Raw genomic sequence first — 25,613 nt, 5'->3', positions numbered from 1 at the left:
GCAAGAGGTGTTGCTGCTCATGCAGGACAGCCTGAAGGGTGGAATCAAGTATGGACTTTACTTAAATGTACTGTGGGCAGATTTGTGTCTGAGTCCCCTCCTGGCAGAATTGTAATGAAGGATAAATTAAACAATATATGTCAAATGTCTCAGCACAGGCTGGCTCAAATAAGTACATACTACATATTTCTTCTCAGTGATTCCCAGTCAGCCCCCTACCCCTAACCCTACCTCAGCTCAGGTGCCTCCATTCCTGATATTACAAGGGACCATCCTTCGTAAAATTTCGAAAGCATCTACCAGTGAAAACTATTCTTCTATTCACTTTTTGATGAGAAAACCTCCTTTAACTATTTGTGTTCTAGACCTCAGGCGCAAGTCACTTAATCGTCTGAACAATAGGCTCCTCTTTTGTATAAAGGGGATTGGAATTGCATTTTTTGGTGTCTTTTAACACCAAAAATCTGTGGTTCTGTAATGCTTCCTGGCTGTTCTATGTTGACACTTTGCTATAGATTTTCATTACAAAGAGATCACAGAAAGCCTACCTCACATGTCAGTGGGTTACACAGTATCAATTATTCACTGCCTGCCTTGTTATACTGCAAGGATGGCTTCAACGTCTTCTATTAAAGTTCTTCTTAGGTTGAATTCTCTAGTGTCCTTGTGGTTCAGCTGCTCAGCTTAGAGTATTTTTGGCCCTTGATAGTGCCCTTGACAAAATTTGATAACTCTACTCTTCAATCTTTTTTTTTAACTCATAGTGTTTACTTGCGCCTTCCACATCCAAATTGGGAAGATTATATATATATACTGCTATGAAGGCTTAAAACAAAGAATGTATTGTTATTCTATTGGCATCATTATATTTTGAAACTTTCCTTAAATTTCTGTTGAAACTGGAAGCAACCTCAATTTGTAATGACAAGGAACAAACTCAACACTATGAAAAGCTGATCAACACATTAACAAGAATGAGGTTCTATATACTGGTAACATATTGTTGCATAAAAGGCCATTTGAGATCTATAGGCGTGGTATAATGAGTTTGTGGCTAATGAGCACGAAACATTGCACATATGTACACACATGCACCTGCACGTGTAAATGCACAGCAACCACTGAGGAGCAGGTAGGGGACTGGGCTTGTAGGCCAATGTGTGTCTTATGGTCAGGGGCAGTGCAAGGCAACTTTAGCCTCATCTACAGTTTAAACTTTGCTAGGACAATGTATTCGTGTATTACTTGTGTGATTACAACTAGAAAACTACTGTAAAATTTGTTGTAATTTTAATGTAACTTTTGTTTTAGTACATCAGTGGCCCTAATGTTTTTGCTTTGAGATAGTTTCTCTTTTCATTTTTTAATAATTTTCTGCTTATTAAAGGAATACTTCATTATATAAAATTGAAACACTAAAGACACACATAACAAAGAAAGCATACATCACGATAATTCTACTTTCCCTTCCCCAAATATAATCAGCTTTGATAACTCAGTGCACATTGTTTCTCCCAGTTTTATCTGCTACCTATAAATGTGCTTTAATAAACTCTGTGGACTTTTCCAAGATATTTATAGTACAAAAGGCATCAAGAAATGCTTTTACTTTAATTTCCATGGAAAGATCACTGATTAGATATTAGTGAGTACCACATCTAGTCCAAGTGGTAACTCTTAGATATCTCATCTATGACAGGAATTTTTTTATGTCTCTCATAGGGAGATATTTTCATATGTATAAAACAGAGTGATACCTACTTGTCCTGCATTTTCAAGGTTTTATTATGAGGCTCAAAGAAGAAAAGTCAAGGAGCAGACAAGCTACTACAGACAAGGCTACTTTCCAAGTATCAGTTGTCATTACCATTGCTAAGTGACAGCCATGCTTACTCTGCTATACATTAGGACAAGGTAGATTATTTTGGCACTTGTCATACATAGGAAATGAAACTAACATATCAGTTGTTTTAGTGTCTTGTACAAGGTTTCCTAGCTAGTAAATGTGACTAGAACGCAGACTCCTGACCCTTAGCCCAAAGCACTTTTTGCTAAACCCCTTTCCCTCATCCCTCCCCATAGCCAACAGCAAGGCTGATCTGTACACCTGAATTTGACAGTAACACACACCCATCAGCCTGAATCACTCACACTAGACTCTGCTCCCAAAGACCATTTACGGATGAAATCAGCAACCTTGCCTTCCAGCCTCTGTGCTCTGATCAGCAAAAATCACATCAAGGAATTAAACCCTTGTTCTCACATGCTTCTTCACAGATAAAAACAGGAAAATTTAACTGTGGGCCTGAAATGGATAACAACAAAGATAAGAGCAATATAGTGAGGTTTTTATGTTGAATTTACTTAGGTAATGAATTTTCTCCTTTTTTTTTTTCATTTTTCTTTTATTATTCATATGTGCATACAAGGCTTGGTTCATTTCTCCCCCCTACCCCCACCCCCTCCCTTACCACCCACTCCGCCCCTCCCTCTCCCCCCCCTCAATACCCAGCAGAAACTATTTTGCCCTTATTTCTAATTTTGTTGTAGAGAGAGTATAAGCAGTAATAGGAAGGAACAAGTGTTTTTGCTGGTTGAGATAAAGATAGCCAAACAGGGAGTTGACTCACATTAATTTCCTGTGCATGGGTGTTACCTTCTAGGTTAATTCTTTTTGATCTAACCTTTTCTCTAGTACCTGGTCCCCTTTTCCTATTGGCCTCAGTTGCTTTAAGGTATCTGCTTTAGTTTCTCTGCATTAAGGGCAACAAATGCTAGCTAGTTTTTTAGGTGTCTTACCTATCCTCACCCCTTCCTTGTGTGCTCTCGCTTTTATCATGTGCTCAAAGTCCAATCCCCTTGTTGTGTTTGCCCTTGATCTAATGTCCACATATGAGGGAGAACATACGATTTTTGGTCTTTTGGGCCAGGCTAACCTCACTCAGAATGATGTTCTCCAATTCCATCCATTTACCAGCGAATGGTAACATTTCGTTCTTCTTCATGGCTGTATAAAATTCCATTGTGTATAGATACCACATTTTCTTAATCCATTCGTCAGTGGTGGGGCATCTTGGCTGTTTCCATAACTTGGCTATTGTGAATAGTGCCGCAATAAACATGGGTGTGCAGGTGCCTCTGGAGTAACCTGTGTCACAGTCTTTTGGGTATATCCCCAAGAGTGGTATTGCTGGATCAAATGGTAGATCGATGTCCAGCTTTTTAAGTAGCCTCCAAATTTTTTCCAGAGTGGTTGTACTAGTCTACATTCCCACCAACAGTGTAAGAGGGTTCCTTTTTCCCCGCATCCTTGCCAACACCTGTTGTTGGTGGTGTTGCTGATGATGGCTATTCTAACAGGGGTGAAGTGGAATCTTAGCTTGGTTTTAATTTGCATTTCCTTTATTGCTAGAGATGGTGAGCATTTTTTCATGTGTTTTCTGGCCATTTGAATTTCTTCTTTTGAGAAAGTTCTGTTTAGTTCACTTGCCCATTTCTTTATTGGTTCATTAGTTTTGGGAGAATTTAGTTTTTTAAGTTCCCTGTATATTCTGGTTATCAGTCCTTTGTCTGATGTGTAGTTGGCAAATATTTTCTCCCACTCTGTGGGTGTTCTCTTCAGTTTAGAGACCATTTCTTTTGATGAGCAGAGGCTTTTTAGTTTTATGAGGTCCCATTTATCTATGCTATCTCTTAGTTGCTGTGCTGCTGGGGTTTCATTGAGAAAGTTCTTACCTATACCTACTAACTCCAGAGTATTTCCTACTCTTTCTTGTATCAACTTAAGAGTTTGGGGTCTGATATTAAGATCCTTGATCCATTTTGAGTTAATCTTGGCATAGGGTGATATACATGGATCTAGTTTCAGTTTTTTGCAGACTGCTAACCAGTTTTCCCAGCAGTTTTTGTTGAAGAGGCAGCTATTTTTAGCTCCTTTGTCAAAGACAAGTTGGTTATAGTTGTGTGGCTTCATATCTGGGTCCTCTATTCTGTTCCACTGGTCTTCATGTCTGTTTTTGTGCCAGTACCATGCTGTTTTTATTGTTATTGCTTTGTAATATAGTTTGAAGGCAGGTATTGTGATACCTCCTGCATTGTTCTTTTGACTGAGTATTGCCTTGGCTATTTGTGGCCTCTTATGTTTCCATATAAATTTAACAGTAGATTTTTCAATGTCTTTAATGAATGTCATTGGAATTTTGATGGGAATTGCATTAAACATGTAGATTACTTTTGGGAGTATCGACATTTTTACTATGTTGATTCTACCAATCCATGAGCATGGGAGATCTCTCCACTTTCTATAGTCTTCCTCAATCTCTTTCTTCAGAAGTGTATAGTTTTCCTTGTAGAGGTCTTTCACATCTTTTGTTAGGTTTACACCTAGGTATTTGATTTTTTTTGAGGCTATTGTAAATGGAATTGTTTTCATACATTCTTTTCCAGTTAGCTCATTGTTAGTGTATAGAAATGCTAATGATTTTTCTATGTTGATTTTATATCCTGCTACCTTGCTACAGCTATTGATGATGTCTAGAAGCTTCTGAGTAGACTTTTTTGGGTCTTTAAGGTATAGGATCATGTCGTCTGCAAATAGGGATATTTTGACAGTTTCTTTACCTATTTGTATTCCTTTTATTCCTTCTTCTTGCCTGATTGCTCTGGCTAGGAATTCCAGTACTATGTTGAATAGGAGTGGAGATAGTGGGCATCCTTTTCTAGTTCCTGATTTTAGAGGGAATGATTTCAGTTTTTCTCCTTTAAGTATAATGCTGGCTGTAGGTTTGTCATATATAGCTTTTATAATGTTGGGGTACTTTCCTTGTATTCCCAGTTTTCTTAGAGCTTTTATCATGAAATGGTGTCGGATCTTATCAAAGGCTTTTTCTGCATCTATTGAGATAATAAAGTGGTTTTTGTCTTTGCTTCTGTTAATGTGGTTTATTACATTTATTGATTTTTGTATGTTGAACCACCCCTGCATCCCTGGGATGAAGCCTACTTGGTCGTGGTGAATGATCTTTTTGATGTGTTGTTGAACTCAGTTTGCCATTATTTTATTGAGGATTTTTGCATCAATGTTCATTAAGGAGATTGACCTATAGTTCTCCTTTTTGGAGGTATCTTTGCCTGGTTTTGGGACAAGTGTAATACTGGCTTCATAGAATGAGTTAGGCAGTATTCCTTCCCTTTCTATTTCATGGAACAGTTTAAGGAGGGCTGGTATCAGTTCTTCTTTAAAGGCCTGATAGAATTCAGCAGAGAATCCATCAGGTCCTGGACTTTTCTTTTTGGGGAGACTCTTGATTGCTGCTTCAATTTCATTTTGTGTTATAGGTCTATTCAGGTGACTAATTTCCTCTTGGTTCAGTTTTGGATGATCATATGTGTCTAGAAATCTGTCCATTTCTTTTAGATTTTCAAATTTATTTGAATAAAGGTTCTCAAAGTAGTCTCTGATGATTTCCTGGACTTCCATGGTGTTTGTTGTTATCTCCCCTTTTGCATTCATAATACTACTAAGCATATATAAACACCAACACAGTGGTTGTGGGAGACTTTAATACCCCATTATCATCAATAGATAGGTCATCCAAACAAAAACTCAATAAAGAAATCCAAGGTCTAAAATATGCAATAGATCAAATGGACCTAGTAGATGTCTACAGAACATTTCATCCAACCTCTACACAATATACATTCTTCTCAGCAGCCCATGGAACCTTCTCCAAAATAGATCATATCCTAGGGCACAAAGCAAGCCTCAGCAAATATAAGAAAATAGAAATAATACCGTGCATACTATCTGACCACAATGCAGTAAAAGTAGAACTCAACAACAAAAGTAAAGACAAAAAACATGCAAACAGCTGGAAACTAAATAACTCATTACTTAATGAAGAATGGATCATCGATGCAATAAAAGAGGAAATTAAAAAGTTCCTGGAAGTCAATGAAAATGAAAACACAACCTACCAGAACCTATGGGACACAGCTAAGGCAGTCTTGAGAGGAAAGTTTATAGCCATGAGTGCATATATTAAAAAGATTGAAAGATCCCAAATCAATGACCTAATGATACATCTCCAACTCCTAGAAAAACAAGAACAAGCAAATCCCAGAACAAATAGAAGGAGAGAAATAATAAAAATAAGAGCTGAAATCAATGAAATAGAAACCAAAAAAAAATACAAAGAATTAATGAAACAAAAAGCTGGTTCTTTGAAAAAATAAACAAGATCGATAGACCTCTGGCAAACCTGACTAAAATGAGGAGAGAAAAAACCCAAATTAGTAGAATTAGGAATGAATTTTCTTCTAAGAATTTATCTTTTTTACTTTTTTAGTGTTTAGAATGTCCTTACTTTTTTAACATAACCAGGCTCATAGATAATATTTTCATTATCTTTATTTGTTGATGGATTTTTCATAAATTTTCTGGAATTTTTTTTTAAAGTGTACCCTATGACAGTCTCAGTGTTCTCTGACTTGTTTTTAAATAACAGTACATGGACTTCACAAATGTGGTACTGCCAACACCAGTGGACAAAGTACTCTCTATGTTCCATTCCAGCCAGGAACTCTTGAGAGTTTAGAAGAAACTGAAGGCTTTGAGCTTCCCTGACCAACCAGACTTCATCATTAGCTGTCTTCCAAAATTAGCTGCACTGAAGCAGCCAATAGAAATTAACCCTAAGCTCCTAAAAATAACCCTAGGGTAGTTGTTCCTGATACAGGGTCTTGTAGATTGACTCTGTTTCCATTTGGGGAGGTTGGCAAAATCCTAGAAATCTGACCCACACAGGGAAGCATCATAGTCAGTTCAAATTTTATTTTCCCTGTCTGATATTTCCTTTTTATTGGGAAGGCGTTTTTATCCATGTGTTATCCAAACTCTCACTGAGATTAGGAAATCATCATAATGCTGTTAGCTTAGCAATTCAAGTATATCAACTGGGCTGTGCTTTCAGTGGGCCCCTTTCTGTTAATAACTCCACTCAACCAGCCATGGGACCCTGCTTTCTCAAGAAGATCCCTTTACTCATGGAACTCAAAATTCATGGGTTCCTGGAGCTTCAGATCTACAAGGCATTTTCAAGGTCATTCAGTCCCAACCATTGATTTAAAGCAACTTTGTTAGACAGATTTCTATCACTATAACAAAAATATCTGAAATAATTAACTTACAAAAAGAAAAGATTTATTTTGGCTCACAGCCTGGGGGTTTCAGACTATTAATGGCTGGCCCCATTGCTTTTGGACCTGCAGTAAGGACACTCAACATGAGAGAGCACATGGTGGAGCAAGCTACTAAAACCATGGTGGCTGGGAAGCAAAGATAGAGGAAGTAGTGCAGTCCTGCTATCCTGTTCAAAGGCATCCACCAGTGATTAAAAGATCTCCCACTAGGCCACCTCTTAAAGTTTCCACCACCTCTTAAAGTCACCAAGCTAGAAGCTCAGCCTTTAATACCTAGGCCTTTGGGGAGGTATTTCAGATCCAAACTATAAGATTAGTTGAAATGTGTTTTAAAGGTGAATGCTCCCAACCCCATGGTGCAGACCACCTGACCCTGCTTGCATCTTTCTGTAGGTTTCTGAAGATCTGGTCCTCCTGCTGATACAATCTTTTCCTTTACACTCTGTTCCTTCCAGGAGCATCACTGCCTTCGCATTAAAATCCTGGGGGACTGCTACTACTGCGTTTCTGGACTTCCCGAGCCCCGTCAGGACCATGCCCATTGCTGTGTTGAAATGGGCCTCAGCATGATCAAAACCATCAGGTAACTAGTGATCGCCTCCATTACCTGGGCCTTCAATGTACACGATGAGAAAGATGTACCACCCCATCTATACTTTGCAGTAATTCATGGCATATGGTAAAAGGCAGAGAACCCTTTGACTTATTTCACAAAAAACACATGCCACTGATCCTTCCATATAAACCAATGGACCCGTAAGCCTTTTATTTTCTAATTATACTTCACTTTCAATTATTTGTACAACAAATTTGTATTGCAAATGTCTTTGTGGGGATACAGTAAGAAAAAAGATGGGCATAGTGTTTCCTTTAGCAAGGTTACACTATAGCAGGACAGATGGTCAAAGCGTAAGCAATTTCAATGCAGTCTAGTAAGACCTGTGATCAATAAAATCCAAGTGTGTGGGGATAATACGGGAGGATCAGATAATTCAGTCTGGTATGTTGGAGAAGGCTTCCAGGGTAGAGATGTCTCAGTTTTCTAAAATATAACTAGACATCAGCAGGATCCTGATGGTGGAGTGGAGAGCTTTGAAGAGAGGATGGACATGTGCAGAAATTAAGATTGCTGCAGTGGCATGATGAGTCCTGGAGTGGAAACAGTGGTAACAGATGAATGTATGGGCAGAAAATTCCTTCATCTTGAGATTAGGTAGAGATAGATAGATGATAGGTACAAAGATAGATAGATAATCAGTGCTTGCTTGAGTGGCACCAAAAAAAAAAATACAGACTTAATTTGTCTGCACAGGTATTTTATAAACTCCTTCCATAAGATTATGATATGGCCAGACTTGAAAAGCATTGCATTCAGAGAAACCAAGTATTCTTCAAGGTGGAATCATGGCATACCAGGCAAAGTCAGTGTAAACAAAGGCTTTCTCAAAATGTAGCTTCAAACTTCTCACTGTAAAGTCCCACTTAAGTGTAGTAAAAGATTTCTACAGATGACTCTATTTTCCCAAAGGAAATGAGCCAGGGAAAGTCATATTCTCCCAAAAAACTGGCATTAAAAAAAAATCTTTTAAGAAAAGACCATTTTTTGAAAAAATGCTTTGATAAACATCTTTCAATAAAGGTGTGATCTCCAAGTGTATGTAAAGTAACAAAGATGGTCATTGAACACACTTTGTGAACTGCAGGACTTTTTGCTAGTCTCTGCACCCAAATGAGTAGGTACGCAATTGGTGGAGCACATCGTCTTATGACAAAGGAGCAGCAAGTCCATCAGACCAGGCTCAAGGAGGAACAAGGAGTCAGGAGGGATCCAGAACTCATGGTTCTGGGGTCTTGAGGCCAATATTTGAGATTTTTCCTTGACCATATTTTTATTTTTTGATTAAAAAAGAATGAATTTGAGTATCAAATGACAAAAACAAAGACACTTTCTCTCTACTTTTACGCCATATCTAATATAATTTTAAGTATTATCTGGCCAAGTTTCCTACATTAAGCCACTGCCCAAGCTCTAAATTGGCTAGGGCCTAAGTGATGGAGGTGGATCCAGAAAAATTCTGCAGAAGAATTCTTTTTCATCCAAGACTCTATGAAAACTACCAAATTACTGTTCAGTGAGAGGAAAAGACACTGCATCTTCTGAATCTTCTCAATACCTTCCATTGTATTTTAAGAAAATGATGTAATTTTCTTACATCACTTGCTTTTAATCCCATTTATCATTCTGGGAAGGAAAAAAATCTTTGAGTTACAATTCCACAGTTCACATGCCCCATTTTAGGAATTTCTCTAAAAATTGCCTATAAAGCTAAGAAGAGGACTCAGGAGGTGATCAGGTAAGATGAGAATTTATGGTGCTTTACTATATTGTACATGATAGAAACTCAACCCTTCATCACCCCTAAGACCAAGTAGGCAGTAGGATATAGAGACTGCAATTGTCTACTTTGCTTCCCTGTGTTCTGTAGAGAGACAGAAGCTCCCTCCCATAAGTGCCCCTCCCTATGGACAGAGGATCCTACAGTTTCTAACCCAGAGTTACCTTTCAGTCAGCCTTTGGATAACAGAAAAGGCTGGTTCTTAACTATTCATTTGAACACTTGAATATCTTCTCCTGAACACTAGGATTAATTTATGATAATGTTTTAACTGCTTTCAAGAGAGGCATGGGACTGATACCTAAAAGACTACAGATCTCCACAACTAAGTACTTGTGTGAACCTTATTCTATTAATCTGTCTGTAAGTGTGTCAGCACAGGTTTATTGGCCTCTACTTTGAGACAGACACTGTGCTAACCTCTGGAAATACAGCAACAAACACATTTCCCAGGGATCTTTTTCCATGTATGATCATAAGAGTTCATTTACATTTACAACTTATAAAGTAAAGAAACGAGATCATACATCTCTGAAATCTCTACCAATTCTCAAAATAAATAATTTATAACTGCACAAACATCAAGTTTAAATAATAAAACTTTATACAAGGAGTTTTATATATAAGAGTTTGTATCTTGATAAATGTAAAATGTGCTACACAGATGACATTACAAAAAATGAACATCTGTTATCAAACGCTTTAAAGTAACTTACAGCACTATCATTTCTCTCTCAGGAATGATCTTATTCTTTCTACTTTATGGCCAATGTAAGGCTTTTCTGGGGTTTTGGAGTGAAAAATGAGACATGAAATACAAATAGTTTGAAATAATTCAAGGACACTCTCTTCTGTTAGTTTATAAAGTACTGTTTTTGCTTCTTTAAGATAAAACAATTTGGTCACGTAATTTTTAACTGCATGAGTCAGAGTCTATTAATACCCAAAGAACTCCTTGATTATAATGTAGGGAATTTGAGGTCCAGCATTAATTCTTCTAGTTAACAAGAAGACATGGCACAGAGGAATTAACAGGCCTTCTGGATTTAGGTAAGTGTTGGTTACAATCAGCTCAGAATTCTAAAATATCCACACTCTTACCATCAAGTATTGCACTCTAAGGGATGACTAGTGCAAAATATGTGTAGCTTAATACATATAGAAAGAAATCCCAATTAAATAGTTTTATCAAACATTTAATAATCTTAACAACCCATTATTTATACAAGATGCAGTTTTTTTTCAGCCTTAAAAGTACTTGTTTCCTGATTAAAATAAAATGACAGAAATTATAATGTCTGGAAACATACTATATATTCTATTGCATATTGAAATGAAATATCAATAAACCACATATTAACTGCTGTTCCAGATCTTATGGCCACCCTATTTGTTTGTTGTCAGAATTGGATCCCTGTTTGAGGTCTTGCCCAAGTCTGTCCTTGTCTTCTTTCTGGAATTTCCTCAAAATATTAAAATCCCATCACCAATCCACAGAGTACAAAAAGACAGTGAGGAGCAATGGCTGTCACAGTGAAATGGCATTTGGATATTTTGTCACTAGAACCTGGCAATTCAAATCAGATTCTGCCAAAGTAAGACTACCTCTAGACTTATTATAATTAAACTGTCAAAAATCAAAGGTGAAGAAAGATCTGGAAATCAGTAAGAAAAAAGGGGGCAAATAATTTATAAGGGAATTCAAGAAGGCTATAAAAACCTAATAATACATGAAAACAGATGAAACACATTTTAAAACAAGGAAATAAAACATACCACTAGATAAAAATCACTTTGACACAGAGGAAGGCAGCAAAAAAGAAAGAAAACAATGGATAATCTATACAATAATCACAAAACAACGAGCAAAATGGTAGTAGTAAGTTCTTACTATCAATAATTACCTTTGGTATAAATGCTTAAAGTCAAAACTCATAGAGCAGCTAAATATCCACACACTCAATTTTATACTGCTCATAAGAAACTCTTTCACCCATAAGGCACATGTAGGCTGAAAGTGAAGAGACAAAACATATTCCACACAAGTGAAAATCAAAACAAAGCAGGAATAGCAACACTATATCAGATAAAATAGACTATTAAAACTGTAACAAGAAAGAAGATTATTATATATTAATAAGGGGATCAATTCAGCAAAAGAAAAACAATTATAAATATATGTACTCAACACTGGAAAACACTTACACAAGGCAAATATTAATTGGATAGATAGTAATACACATTCTTCACAAATATATATGGAATATATAATAGAATAAATCAAAACAAATCTTATCAAATGTAAAAAGATTGAATCATAGGTCAAGTCTTATTTTTCTGAACACAATACTACTGAACAGGAAATCAATAAATCAATGACAGGAAGACCTCTGGAAATAAATACCTGGAAACTAGAGAAACTGTTCCAATGGATCAATGAATAAATTAAAAGTTAAATTTTAAAAATTCTTGAGGTAACATAAAATGTAAATACAATATACAAAAAAACCATAGGATATGGCAAAAGCAGTTTATGGCGATAAACACCTACATTAAAAAAAGACAGATCTCAAATAATAAGAGGTTAGTAGTGTGCCTCAATATGCTTGAAAAGCAAAAAAAAAAATAGTACAAGTTAGTATAAAGAAGGAAATAACAAGGATTAGAGAAGAAATAAATGAAATCGAGATTAGAAAATTAACAAAATTAAATGTTGTTTTTTGAAAACATAAAATTGATACACTATTAGCCAGACTAAGAAAAAAAGAAAGAGAACTCAAATCAAGAAAATCATGAATTAAAGAGGAAATGTTAAAATTTATACCACAAACTGGAATATTATAAAGAAGAATGTAATTATGTCATTTGCAGGTAAATGGATGGAACTTGAGATCATCATGTTATGTGGACTAAGCCATGTTCAGAGAAGGGCCACATGTTTTCTCTCGTATTTGGAAGATAGATCTAGAAGATAAATGTATACACAAATTCAAGCCTGATCATATATATATATATATATATATATATATATATATATATATATATATATATATATATATTTATATATGTATATTTGTATATGTGTGTGTGTATGCGTGTTTCCAATAGTAGGACTATCTGAAAAGACTAGGGTGAGGAGGGAGAACAAAGGAGAATGATAGAGAGTGAATAATATTGAAATACTTTGCATCTGTGAGAGAAGAAGTTACAAGGAAATGCACTGAAAACTGCTGAACAATACAGGGTAGGGGGAGAAAGGGCAAGGATGAGTGATAGAGGAGGTTAGATCAATTAAAGTATAATACATTCACAGGAGAACTACCATGGCAAAACTCCTTTAAACAAGGAACATAAACAATGAAGGACAAGAGTGTAAAACAGGTCCTATCAAGGGGATGATACTAATGGGAGGGAGAGGTTGAGACAAGTGGGTAAAAGAGAGTAAATATGGTCAATGTACTTTATATATGTGTGTGAAGATAGAACATTGAAACCTGTCAAAGTCATTATAAGTATGTGGGGGGGATACAGGGGAGAATGTCAATAGAATGAATCTAACCAAGGTACATTGTAAGCATGTATGGAACTGTCACAATGAAATTGTCTGCACAGCTATTACATACTAATAAAAATACTAAAATAAACTAATTCCACAAAAACACAAATGTTCATAAGAGATCATTATGAAAAATAATTCACAAAAATCGGGTACCCTAGAAGAAATGGATGAATTTCTTGAATCATGTAACTTATTAAGACTTATTATGCCAATATCAAATAAGGAGATTAAATGAGTAATAAAACGTCAAGTGAAAAGTCTAGGACCTGATGACCTTTCAGTACTGAATTCTACCAAACATTAAAAGATCTAATACAAATTCTCAAGCTCTTCCCTAAAACTTTGGAAAGGGAATACTTGCAAACTCCTTGCGTGAGTTCAGAATCACCTTGATATATAATTCAAAGTTACCAAAATAATTTTAAAAAAAGAATAGCTCCAAATCAATATCCCTGATGAACAGAGATGGAAAAATCCTCAACAAAATACTAGCAAACTGAATTCAACCACACATTAAAAGATCATTCATGATAGTCAAGTGATATTCATCCCAGGGATGCAAGGATGGTTTATTTTATTTTATTTTTTTTCTTATTTAAGCCTCCACTTATTTACCTACTCATCCATAATATTAATACATAAGCAAGGATGGTTTAAAATAAAAAAATCAGTAAGATCGCATTAACAGAATGAAGTATAAAACAATACATGATCATTTCAATACAATAAGAAAAGGCATTTTGACAAAATTCAATATCCTATTATGATAAAAAAAAAATCTCAACAAATTAGATAGAAATAACGTACTTCAAAGCCAGGAATTGTGCCACATATCTATAATCTCAGCTACTTTGGAGATAGAAGCAAGGGGAATGATTGCAAGGCTGAGAACAGCCCAGGCAAAGTTAGCAAGATCCTATCTCAAAAGCAAAATAAAAACAAAAGGGCTCAACACATACCTCAAGTGGTAGAGCACTTGCCTAGCAAGCACGAGGTATGAAGTTCAACCTCTGGTACTACAGGAAAAAGCAAAACCAAACAGGTAATGTGCCTCAACATGACACAGGCCACATATGAAAAACCCACAGCTCTCATCACGCTCAAGGAAGGAAAGTTGAAAACTTTCCCTCTGAGACCCAGAATGAGAGCAGGATACCAGATGCCACCATTTCTATTCAGTAAAGCAGTCCCAGCCAGAGCAATTAGGCAAAAGTTAGAAATAAAAGGCAACCAAACTGTTTTCAAAAAATATTTAATAGCCATCTCAATTTCTTTCTCGATTCCTTAGTCAATAAGGAGCAAGTTGTTCAACTTCCATGTATTCATATAGTTTTCATCTTTTCTTTTTGCTCTCTAGTTCTATTGCATGGAGGTTAGACATGATACTTGTTGCAGTTTCAATTTTTTTTAAATTTGGGGGGACTTATGCTGCCTACTCTATGTTCTATCTATCCTGAGAATGCTTTTGAGAAGACTGTGTATTCTGTATTTGTTGGATGGAAGATTCTGTAGATGCCTGTTACGTCCATTAGTTATATAGTGCAGTTTCAACTCTGCTGTTTCTTTGTTTATATTTTGTCAATATGATCTGTCCATAACTGGAGGCAAGATGTTAAAGACCCTACTATTGTTCAATTTGAGACTCTCTCTCCCTTTAGGCCTATCAGTATTTGCTTTATATATTTAAGTGCTTAAGTATTTAGTGCATTTGTATTTATAGTTGTTATTTACTCCAACTGAATTGGTATTTTTATCATTAGACAATGACCTTCTTCTCTCTTTTCATTGCTTTTGATTTAAAGTCCATTTTATCTGATATAAGTATGGATACTCCTGCCTTCTTTGGGACTCCATTTGTGTGAAAGAGCTTCCATCCCTTCACTTTCAATTCATGCTGTCCTTAGAGGTTAATTGAGTTTCTTGTAAGCAGCATATAGTTAGGTCTTCTTTTTTAATCCATGTCTTTTACTTGGAGAATTTAATTCATTTACATTTAAGGCAATTATTGCTAGGTAAGGTCTTACAACTGATTTTAATATAGGTTCAACACATTTAATTTGAAAGAAGCAAGATAAATTGTCCCTGTGTTGCCGACAATGTGATCTTATATACTGAAAACCCTAAGAATATCACCAAAACCTGCCAGAACTAATAAATTCAGTAAAGCTGCAAAATATAAAATCACCTTACAAAATTAATAGCATTTCTCTGCACTAATAATTGAACTGTCTGAAAAATAAATCAAGAAAACAATCTTATTTACAACAGCCACAAGAAATAAAACACTTAGGAATAGGTTTAGCCAAGGAAGTGAAAGATCTGACTACTGTAAAACATTGCTTAAAAATTGAGTAAGACACAAGTAAAAAGAAAGGGAGGTTGTGTTCATGGATTAGAAAACTTACTATTACCAAAGTGTCCATATACCCAAAGCAATCTATAATTCAATACAATCCTTATCAAAATACCTATGACAGTCTTCACATTCTTCCACAGAAATAAACAATCTTAAAATTCATATGGAACCACACAAAAAAAAAACAAAGAAACAAAGAAATTTTGAGCAAAAACATTAGTCATCACACTACTTGATTTCAAAATATACTACAAAGCCATAGTAAACAAAATAGCATGAGTCCTAGAAGAGAAATAGCCATACAGACCAAAGAAAAATAGAGAGCATGGAAATAAATCCAGGCATATAGAGCCAACTGACTTTTAACAAAAAAGCAAAACACACCCAATGGGAAAAAGGACAGGATCTTTAGTAAATGATTCTGGGAAAACTATATATTCACATGCACAAGAATGAAAATAAATGCTTACCTTAGAAGGCATGTAAAAATCAAAGCAATATTTCTTAAAGTCTTAAATGTAAGACCCAAAATTATAAAACTATTAGGACATTTGTCTAGACAATGACTTTTGGATATGACCTTAAAAGCACAGGCCATGAAAGCAAAAATAGACAAATAGAATTACATCAAACTAAAAAGTTACTTTGTAGCAAAGGAAATAGGCAACAGAGCTGAGGCAAGTTACAAAATGGGAGAAAATATTTGCAAACTATACAACTGCTAGATAAGGAGATAACATCTAAATACATAAGAAACTCAAACAACTCATTAAGAAAATAAGTAAGCCAACTTAGAAAATAGATAAAGGCAGACACAGAAATACAAGAACCTTGTGTTGTCTCATATGCAGAACGTATAAAAAGTGACTCTGAAAGTAGAATAATGATTACTAGAAATTAGAAAGGTTGCAAGGATGGGGACAGGAGGAATAAAAAATGGGTGGCTGGATTTGATCAGTATGTGTATATATTTCCATACATATGCTATACATGTGTGGAAATAGCACACCAAATCCTAATATGTAAAATTAATACATTCTAATTTCTTGAAATAGGCAAATGACCCAAATAGATATTTCTCAAAGCAAGACATACAAATGACTAATGGGATATGAAAAAATGTTCATCAGTAATCATTAGGGGGAATATAAATTAAAGCCACAATAAAGTATTATCTCACACTTGTCAGAATGACTTACTATCAAAGGTCATAAAGATAAAAAGTGTTGGTGAGGATGTGGAGAAAAGAGAATGCTTGTGTACTGTTGATGAAAATGTAAATAAGTATAGATACTGTGGAAAACAGTATGGTGGTTCCTCAAAACATGAGAAACAGAATTACCAGAAGACTCAGAAATCCCATTACAGAAGATATATATATATTTCAATATGCTGAACTCTCATGTTTCCTGCAGCATTATTCATAATAGACAAAATATGGGATCAATCTAGGTCCATTAATGGGTGAATGAAAAAATAAAATGTTATATGTATAACACATGTAATATATAATATACATATGTATAATAGATGCACATATATGTATGATGACAATTCAGCCATAATAACAAAGGAAATACTGTTATTTGCAAGAACATGGATAAGCCTGGAAGACATTATGCTAATCAAAATAAGCCAGGAACAGAAAGACAAAGGCTGCCTGATATCACTCAAGTGAAGTCTACAAAAGTTGATCTTGTAGAAGCAGAGAGTAGAATGGTGGTTACCAGGTGTTGGACTAATGAGAGGAGGAAAAAGACTGGGAATGTACAGGTCAAAGGTAGAAATTCTTATCTCTAGTGGAGGAGTAAGCTCAAGAGCAGTTAGTACAACCTGATGGCTATAGTTAATGAAGTACTGTATTCATGAGAAATGCTGAGAACTCTGATTTGCCAGGCATGTATAGAGGTTGTATAAGTAGTATGATTGCATAACTAGTCAGTGACCACACAAGGCTTCCGATCTAGAACCCTCTGACTCTGCAGCCATTGGTCTTAACCATTATGTCATCTCACTTCCCAGCTCTAGAGTAATACAGTTGCCTCTGATGAGTGAAATCTGCCATCAATTCCCAAAGGACAGCCTGAGAGGGGAAAAGTCAGTAAACAGCAAAGAAGAACAAGAGAACAAGCCCTAAACAAAAGAGCCTCATAGTAAATTCATTCCTTTGGAGATACTGGATTTTAGAAACATGATATTAACTAGATGGATGGGGAAAAAAGAGACCAAATATAACCTTATTTCTACTGAAGCATTTAATACCATCTCACATGTCTGTTCATAAAATTAAATTAATTAAAATCAGTTTAAATGATAGTTTCTATTATAGAGATTGAAAAGTGGCTCCCGGTGGCTCCTGTTCACACCTCTGGGTCTATTTTGGGGAGTCTTGATTGCTGAGATGATGTCAGAGTTGAAGACTAGCAGTGTTGTAGGCAATATCTTTATTAATGACCTATATAAGTGTTGTTGGTGAATCTTAATGAAAACTGCAGAGCTGAGTCTTTTCAGTGCAACTGTTAAAAAGTCACAGTAATGACACCAGAATGCCAAGTAGGGACTGGCTTTTCCCCAGAAGTTAATTAGAGCAAAGGTCCTAATCCTTGTGGCAGGGTTGCCCTGCCAAGCAGTGTGGCAACACGGGGACTGAAAAACAGAAATTTGCTTTTCCTCACTTGAGGCAAAAATGTTCAAGGCTGCCTCTTCAGTGCCCTTATCTTTTCTTATACGTTATTTTTCTTTCTTCTTTCTCCCCATTCTCTCTCTACCCCATCCCCCTCTCTCTCTCCCTTTCTCTCTTTCCTTCTAGTGCTCACTTTCTTCTCCTGTTCCGAATGTCACAAAGAAACTCCCTGTATAGCCATCTTTTAAAAAACAAAAATGCCTTTTTTCAAAAATGGAGAACAGAGTTAAAACAAGTCCTATCTGGGGGTTGGTACTAGTAGAAGGGGGGGCTATAAGGAAATGGTATAGGAGGGTGAATGTAATAGAAATATTATGTACTCATATATGAAAATGGAAGAATGAGACATGTTGAAACTATTCTAGGAATGGGGGGAGAAGGGATAAAGGAGAATGATGGAGAGGGTGAATTCCACTATGATATATTACAAGAACTTTTGTAAATGTCAGTGTATCCCCAGCACAACAATAATATGATAATTTAAAAAAACAGAAAAAACTCAAATGTCACTAAATACATCATCTGTGGGTCTGCACTCCTTTCATAGATGCGTCAATTACAGTGGTTTTCAACAGTTGAAAGATCTAATATTTATTGAATGGCCATATTTCTGAGCATTATATTAAATAATCTTCCTGACTTACTTCACTTAATACTGAAACCATGTGAGGAAATTATGGTTTTCAAATGAAACTGCAACTCTGATAGAATAACAAAACAAAAAACCTTTCTGACCAATGACATGCAGCTTGTAAGTGGCAAGAACCAAGGTCCTGAACCATGCTTATCTGGCTCCATAAATGTCCAAAGCAAGGAAATAGATAAGTTCTAACCATGGTTATATCTGCAAAATAGAAAAATGAGCAACCATCAGGCATCATAATCTTCATTAATATTCAATGGCATAAAAATGCTTAAAATTTAAAGATGTGTATATGGTGGAAGGCAGATGCACATTTAAGGCAAGCTCAGCTTTTAAAAAATCTGTTTTTATAAAAAAGAGAGATGGATATCAAGTTCTGTGATGGAGATATATCGTTTTTGTTCTCTTCTTTATTCTTTTCTGTATTTTAAAATTATCAGAAATAGTCATGTATAACTGATATAAATAGAAAAGAAAATAATCATTTTGGAAAAAAAAGTTTTGACAGGTAGAGGTGAACAGAAAGCTGTTTGTGTTAGAACTCTCCAGAAAAACAGAGCAAACAGTGTGTGTGTGTGTGTGTGTGTGTGTGTGTGTGTGTGTGAATGTGTGTGGGGTGTGTGTGTGTGTGTGTGTGTGTGTGTGTTAATAGAAACACAGTCCTGTTGCTCTGGTCAACAGGAGCGACCTATAACCTAGATATGCATGGCATGATGACACTTCTCAGAAGGCATCGCTGTCACTAAGTGACACACGCTTGTAGAGAGATTTAGTCTAAGGGACTGGTTCTTGGGATGTGGAGACCTCTATGTTTAAGAGCCACAGAAGTCATCCAGCAGATAAATTAAGATGGGAAAAGTCTATTACTATAAAAATTTTTAAGTATAGTTTTTACTAACGTAATAAAGCACACTAGAATGGGCTACATTTTGTATCCTACCCCCTGAGTGCACATGTTAAAGACATAACTGCCGATATGATGGGGTCTGGGGAAGCTGCCAGGAGCTCATTAAGTTAAAAGAGATTTCTCGGGATGGATTAGTGTCCTCATGAGAACACATGCTAGAGAGCTGCTCACCCAATCTCTCTACCATGTGAGGACCATGCAAGAAGATAGAAATCTACAAACCAAAAGGAGAGTGTTCATCAGAGCCTAGCCATGCTGGCATCCTACCTTCCAACCTCCAGAACTGTGAGAAATAAATTTCTATTGTTTATGTCATCCAGTTTACAGCATTTTTTTATTCTATATTTTTGTTGGTGGTCCTGGGCATTGAATTTAGGGCTTTGTACTTATTAGTCAAGTGCTCTACCACTTGATCTGTGCCCCCAACTCTTTTGGCTTTAGTTTATTTTTCAGAAAGGGTCTCATGCTTTTGCCTGAGCTAGCCTCAGACCAAGAGCCCCCTACCTTTGCCTTCAGAGTAGCTGCTATGACAGGCATGCACCACCATACCATACATGGCCTAGTCTATAGCATTTTATTATGGCATGCTGAGATGACTAGACACACATGAAATCAGAGAAAAATTAAAATTTTTATCTTTGAGTATTACCCAATGTATTTTAGAAAAACTGTGTCTCCAACCCAAAAAGCTTTGTAGAGGGAAGCAATGAGGTAGCAGACCATCTTGTGTGACCAGATGTGACCTTCAAAGGGACAGTGAGTGGCCCCAGAATTGGGGATTGCAGAGCTTCCAGGCAGGATGGACAGAGGACATCCTAGAAAAGGAACCAACTTAAATACTAGGCATTAAGAAGGGAAGAAGAGATTAACAAGGATAAAAGAAGCACCAGTGGGTGCTACCCACCTTCCCCTACCAAGCCTCTCCCATCACTGAGTTAGTGCCATTTCAGTTAAGAAATTATTAAATATACTAAGCTGGTTCAATGGAAGAAATGCTGACTTATGTACATAGCCACCATCTGTCTCTCACTGTTCTTCTAAGATTCAGCCCACCATTTGGCAATGAGTGGTGAGTGCTGGATCATTGCTCTCACTTTGCTCTCCTGATCCACCCTGGTTTTGAATAAAACACACTGTGAGTACTCAGGAGGCAGAGATTAGAGTATGAAGCTTTGAGGCCAGCCCAGGCAAAAGTTAGTGATATTGAGGCCCTATCTCAAAAATAAGCTAAGCATGGTAGTATATACCTGTGATCATAGCTACTCAGGATGCAAAGGTAAGAAAATCATGATTCAAGGCAAGCCTGGACAAAACTAGAGACTCTGTCTGAAAAAAAAAATAATAATGGGGCATGATTCCAGTGGTAGAGCCAGGAGAGGCCTTCTCTGTTACCTCTCTTATCACAGAAGCAAGATTTTAATACTGAAGGAATAAAAGGAGTACAAGCAGAGATGAAGTGTCCAAACCAGTCATCTTAGCATCCAGCATCATGAATACCCATGGAGTCCCATTATTTATGTGACCTGTATGACCTTGGCAAGTAACTCAACCTCTCTCAGCTCTAGCTTTCTTATCTATAAGACTAGAATAACCCATCCCAACATAAGCTCCATGAATACACAAAGTTGGTTGTCTATTTGGTTCACTGCTCATGACTGTAGAGAACTTCTGACACTTTTCAAATGAATGGATGGATGAACTACATGTGTAGCATAGGAGTTGTTGTAAGGATGGGATAAGATTATAAAGACACAAAGCCTGACAAAGAAGAAATAAAAAGCATATCAGAGCTTCAGTTTCCTCACCTATAAAGTGGGAATTAATAACACTCACATGTACCTATTTTTCCAAATCACTATGGGTGTCAAAATGAGATCCTGAATTTGGAATCACTTTATGAAATGGGATCTTTGTACTAGGATAAAGTAGTAGTTTCAAACTTTTTAAGAAGCAAATGAACCTTACAGTGTAAGGCATGCTGATGCTGATGGACATCTAGGATTGCAGGTGTGAGCAATGGGTACCCAGCTATACTTGAAGTCTTAAAATCAGATGCTTCTCAAGTTACAATGGGATTGTATCTCAATAAACACACGGCAAATTGAAAATATCACAAGTCCAAATGCACCAAATACACCTGACCTACCAAACATGATAGCTTTTCAATGTATTACAGAGTAGAGCATCGGTTTGCCCTTATAACTGTGTGTCTCACTGGGAGCGATGGCTCATTGCCACTGTCCAACATTGCAAGAGATCATGCTTTCACACATGACTAGTCCAGGAAAAGATCAAAATTCAGAATTCAAAGTATAGTTTCTACTGACTACTGAACACATGTAACTTTTACACCATCACAAAGTCAAGAAATTGTTAAATCAAGCCAACATACGTTGGGGACTATGTATTCTGTGATACAGTAATGCCAAGGTCATGTTCTAAATTCAATTCATTGCTGCACTGAGCTTTAATGATAATCACAGTTAAATATCTTATAAAAACAAGACAAGCTATGGAATCAGCCTAGGTGCCCATCAACAGGTGAATAGATAAAGGAAATGTGATATACATGCACAATAGAGTATTATTCAGCCATAAAGAAAAATGAAATCATATTCTTTGCAAGAAAGTAGAGGAACTGGAGAAAATTGCATCAAGTAAGATCAGCCAGAGTAATGCATCTACAGCGTGTTTTCTCTTGTATGCAGAATCTACATAAAAAATGGTGACATGCACATAAAAGGGGGAGTGCTTATGGATGGGAACCATGGGAAGGGAAAAAGGAGAGGGTGATGGAGTGAATATGGTTGAAGTACATTATATGCTTGTATGGAAATATCACAATGCAACGCTTTTGTATAATTGATATATGCTAATAAAAAATAAATTAAAAGGCAGGCAAATCTTGCTGGGACTTGCATCTTTGGATGTCATGGAACCAATCAGTTATACTAAAATACTGTGTAAGACAGGCTGGTCAATTTTCCTGATCCTTGACATTTGTCAGTTATTTTTATAAACACCTAAGACAATACCTTTTTAAAATATATTTTATATTTTTATCTTTTTAACAATGAGCTCAAACTTCACTGAAGTTCTTCACTTAATATATATATATATATGTATATATATTTTACATTTTTTTTTTTTTTGCGGTTCTAGGATTTAAACTCAGGGCCTACACCTTAAGCCACTCCACCAGCCCTTTGTTGTGATGGGTTTTTTCAAGATAAAGTCTCATGAACTATTTGTCCAGGCTGACTTCCAACTGTGATCCTCCTGATCTCCACCTCCCACATAGCTAGGATTACAGCAGGCTAGTAGTCATGCAGCTCTGAGAATTTTGAGAAATGACATCAGGTAACCTAGGTTTGACAATAAAATTCCCATTATCATGGAAACCTGTTCCAACCTCCATTTTCAAATGCTCTCTTCTGAAGATCAATTTCTTTTGAAACTTTTTTACTTTCTCACACATTCTCAAACCATCATCTTTTGTATGAAGAAACAAATTAAGCAAGAGTTAGGATTTTTCCAAATATTTGCTAGAGGGAACATTACTTGCAACCCATTTTCACAGAAAAGTCAGCAAATTTGTAACATTTGTCTTTTTGTCAAAGAAAAAAGGATAACTCATCTCTGACAACTCTTTTAAGCATTTTGAGGTAAAATAACTATTGTACATTTGTGAAATTAAAATTTTTTCAAGTTTATTATTTCAAAGTATTGTGTTTTTCCAATTGAAATTCTACATAAATGCTATTTTTTACTTATAAGCTAAAATTGTTTGAGATGTTCTGAAAGTTCCATCTGGAGAAAATCCTCCCATAATAGCAATCCTCTTTTCTCAAGATGCCTCCTCTGTGCCTACAGAGGACTACCTGATGTGGGCCCCTTAAGGTTGCAAAGGCCAAATTTGGTAAATCTCTTTCAAGATTAAAAACTGAAAGCTATGAGTGGAAATCTAACATTTCCATTGTGTACCACCATGGATGACTTAGCTGGGCTCTGCAATGTGAGCAATCCATTTTAGAGACCACTACTCTAAGGTGTTAGAGGTCTGGGAAGACTTTTATATAGGAAAAGACGGGGTAATGAGGTCATATTTGTGTTTAGAAGGAACCTCTAGCAACCATGTACAACATGGGCTGGAAGAGGGCCAGCTGAGGCTGAGACCCCAGAATGAAACACAAGGCATGAAGTTGGTCAATTGAGTGTTCCCAGAAGGACTACCAAGAAGCAAAAAACAAAATTTTCCACTGGAAAGGCAATGTGTGAAAAAGGTACAGAAGCTATAATATATCCCAGGTTTATGCAATATAGGGCAGAAATGATACTGGTGCCATTTCCTGAGACAGAGGTTACATAGTAGGTTTGTAAGAGCACTTGAAAGGACAGGTCCAAGGCAAAGGATGCAGAGAAGGAAGAGAATACTTTCAGTTCTCAGAAAACAAAAAAAGGCTTCATAGAAGAGGACAAGGGATGAATTGATGGAAAAGACAAGACTGGGACTGCCACTAGGGACCAACGATGCTCACTTTGGCTTTATGAATGCATCTCTCCGTTCACCTATGTCAACAGGTATGTGCGGTCAAGGACGAAGCATGATGTTGACATGAGGATTGGAATCCACTCAGGGTCAGTGTTGTGTGGTGTTTTGGGCCTGAGAAAGTGGCAGTTTGATGTCTGGTCTTGGGACGTGGACATTGCAAACAAGCTCGAATCCGGAGGAATCCCTGGGTAAGTCAACGCAAAGCCCTTTATCTTGCTTAACCCTTGTCATCTGATAATTCTGTAAAAACAGATTCCCTATGTACAGATTTCAGAGGTATATGGCAAAAAAGCAATTATTTGAAGTACACCAAGTACTGGAATAACCATGCAACATTTTCCCTTAAAAATCTAATGAATTGTCTTGGAAACAACAGGACTGTGAGATAGCACTAAGGTGCTTTCAGGTTTCTTATGAACAAAGGATTGGTTCTTAGACTTGGCTGCACATTGGAATCACAGCATTTAAAAAAAATACTAGTGTCTGCACCCCATTCTGGTTCATCTAAAACAAAATCTGCAATATCTATTTTAAGTTCTTAAATCAATTTTAGTAGGCAGCTAAGATTAAGACCTACTGGCCAGCTATGTATATAGGACCATGAGGTCTATTCTGAAAATTCAGTGTTTTTCTTGAAAACTCACCTGCACTCTAACTTTGGCTTGCAAGAGTGGTGGGTATACAGAACCCAAGAAGATGCTAGTAGCCTAATTGGAATTAATAAAATCTCAAAGGTGGGGGATTGCTGCAGCCTCTCTTTCTGAGATTAGATAGATAGATAGATAGATAGATAGATAGATAGATAGATAGATAGATAGATATAGAGACAGATAGATGATACGTACATACATACCTACATACACATAAGGATAGACAGTGTATTTGCATATAATCTTTTCCCAACCCCACTAGACCTGCCTTTAGAATCAAGAATCTGTCATCATTCTTTGCTAATTATATTTAACATCAAGTAATGTGATATCATGATGAAAAAGAACTCCAGGAGGTGGAATCAGAGAAATTAGGACTCTCACTCTGCCCTACACTATGCTGTATCATCTTCACCCTCGTACCTGGCATGAGATTTTATTGTGAACATTATCACTGTATCCATGTGAGTTCAGACTGGTACTTAACTCCTCTGAGTCTCAATTTCTTCACTAAAAAATTCTTACAATATGGTGTCTTGTGAATTTATTTCCTTCCTCCATGAAAGTTTGTTTCTTCATCTGCTAAATGGGCATAATCCACTTCACAGATCTCCTCTGAGGACTATTAGGGCCAGGGGTGAGACACACTTTGTAAGCTGTGCAGAGA

At 36.4% G+C, this 25,613-nt stretch overlaps 1 protein-coding gene across 3 annotated transcripts in view; it reads left to right on the top strand.

The window, feature by feature from the left end:
• Adcy8 (adenylate cyclase 8) overlaps nt 1–25,613 on the top strand; it is a 220,362-nt gene that overhangs the window by 92,808 nt on the left and 101,941 nt on the right. For all 3 annotated transcript variants that reach the window (XM_074069234.1, XM_020154145.2, XM_074069233.1), the window contains exons 5-6: nt 7,656–7,783; nt 24,326–24,484. In XM_074069234.1, the coding sequence (XP_073925335.1) occupies nt 7,656–7,783; nt 24,326–24,484 (287 nt within the window). The remainder of the gene's footprint in view (nt 1–7,655; nt 7,784–24,325; nt 24,485–25,613) is intronic.

The sequence above is a fragment of the Castor canadensis genome, chromosome 3 (genome assembly GCF_047511655.1).
Source record: "Castor canadensis chromosome 3, mCasCan1.hap1v2, whole genome shotgun sequence".
Lineage (NCBI taxonomy): Eukaryota > Metazoa > Chordata > Mammalia > Rodentia > Castoridae > Castor > Castor canadensis.
Note: the sequence above shows the minus strand (reverse complement) of the source record. Positions and strands in the feature narration are given on the sequence as shown.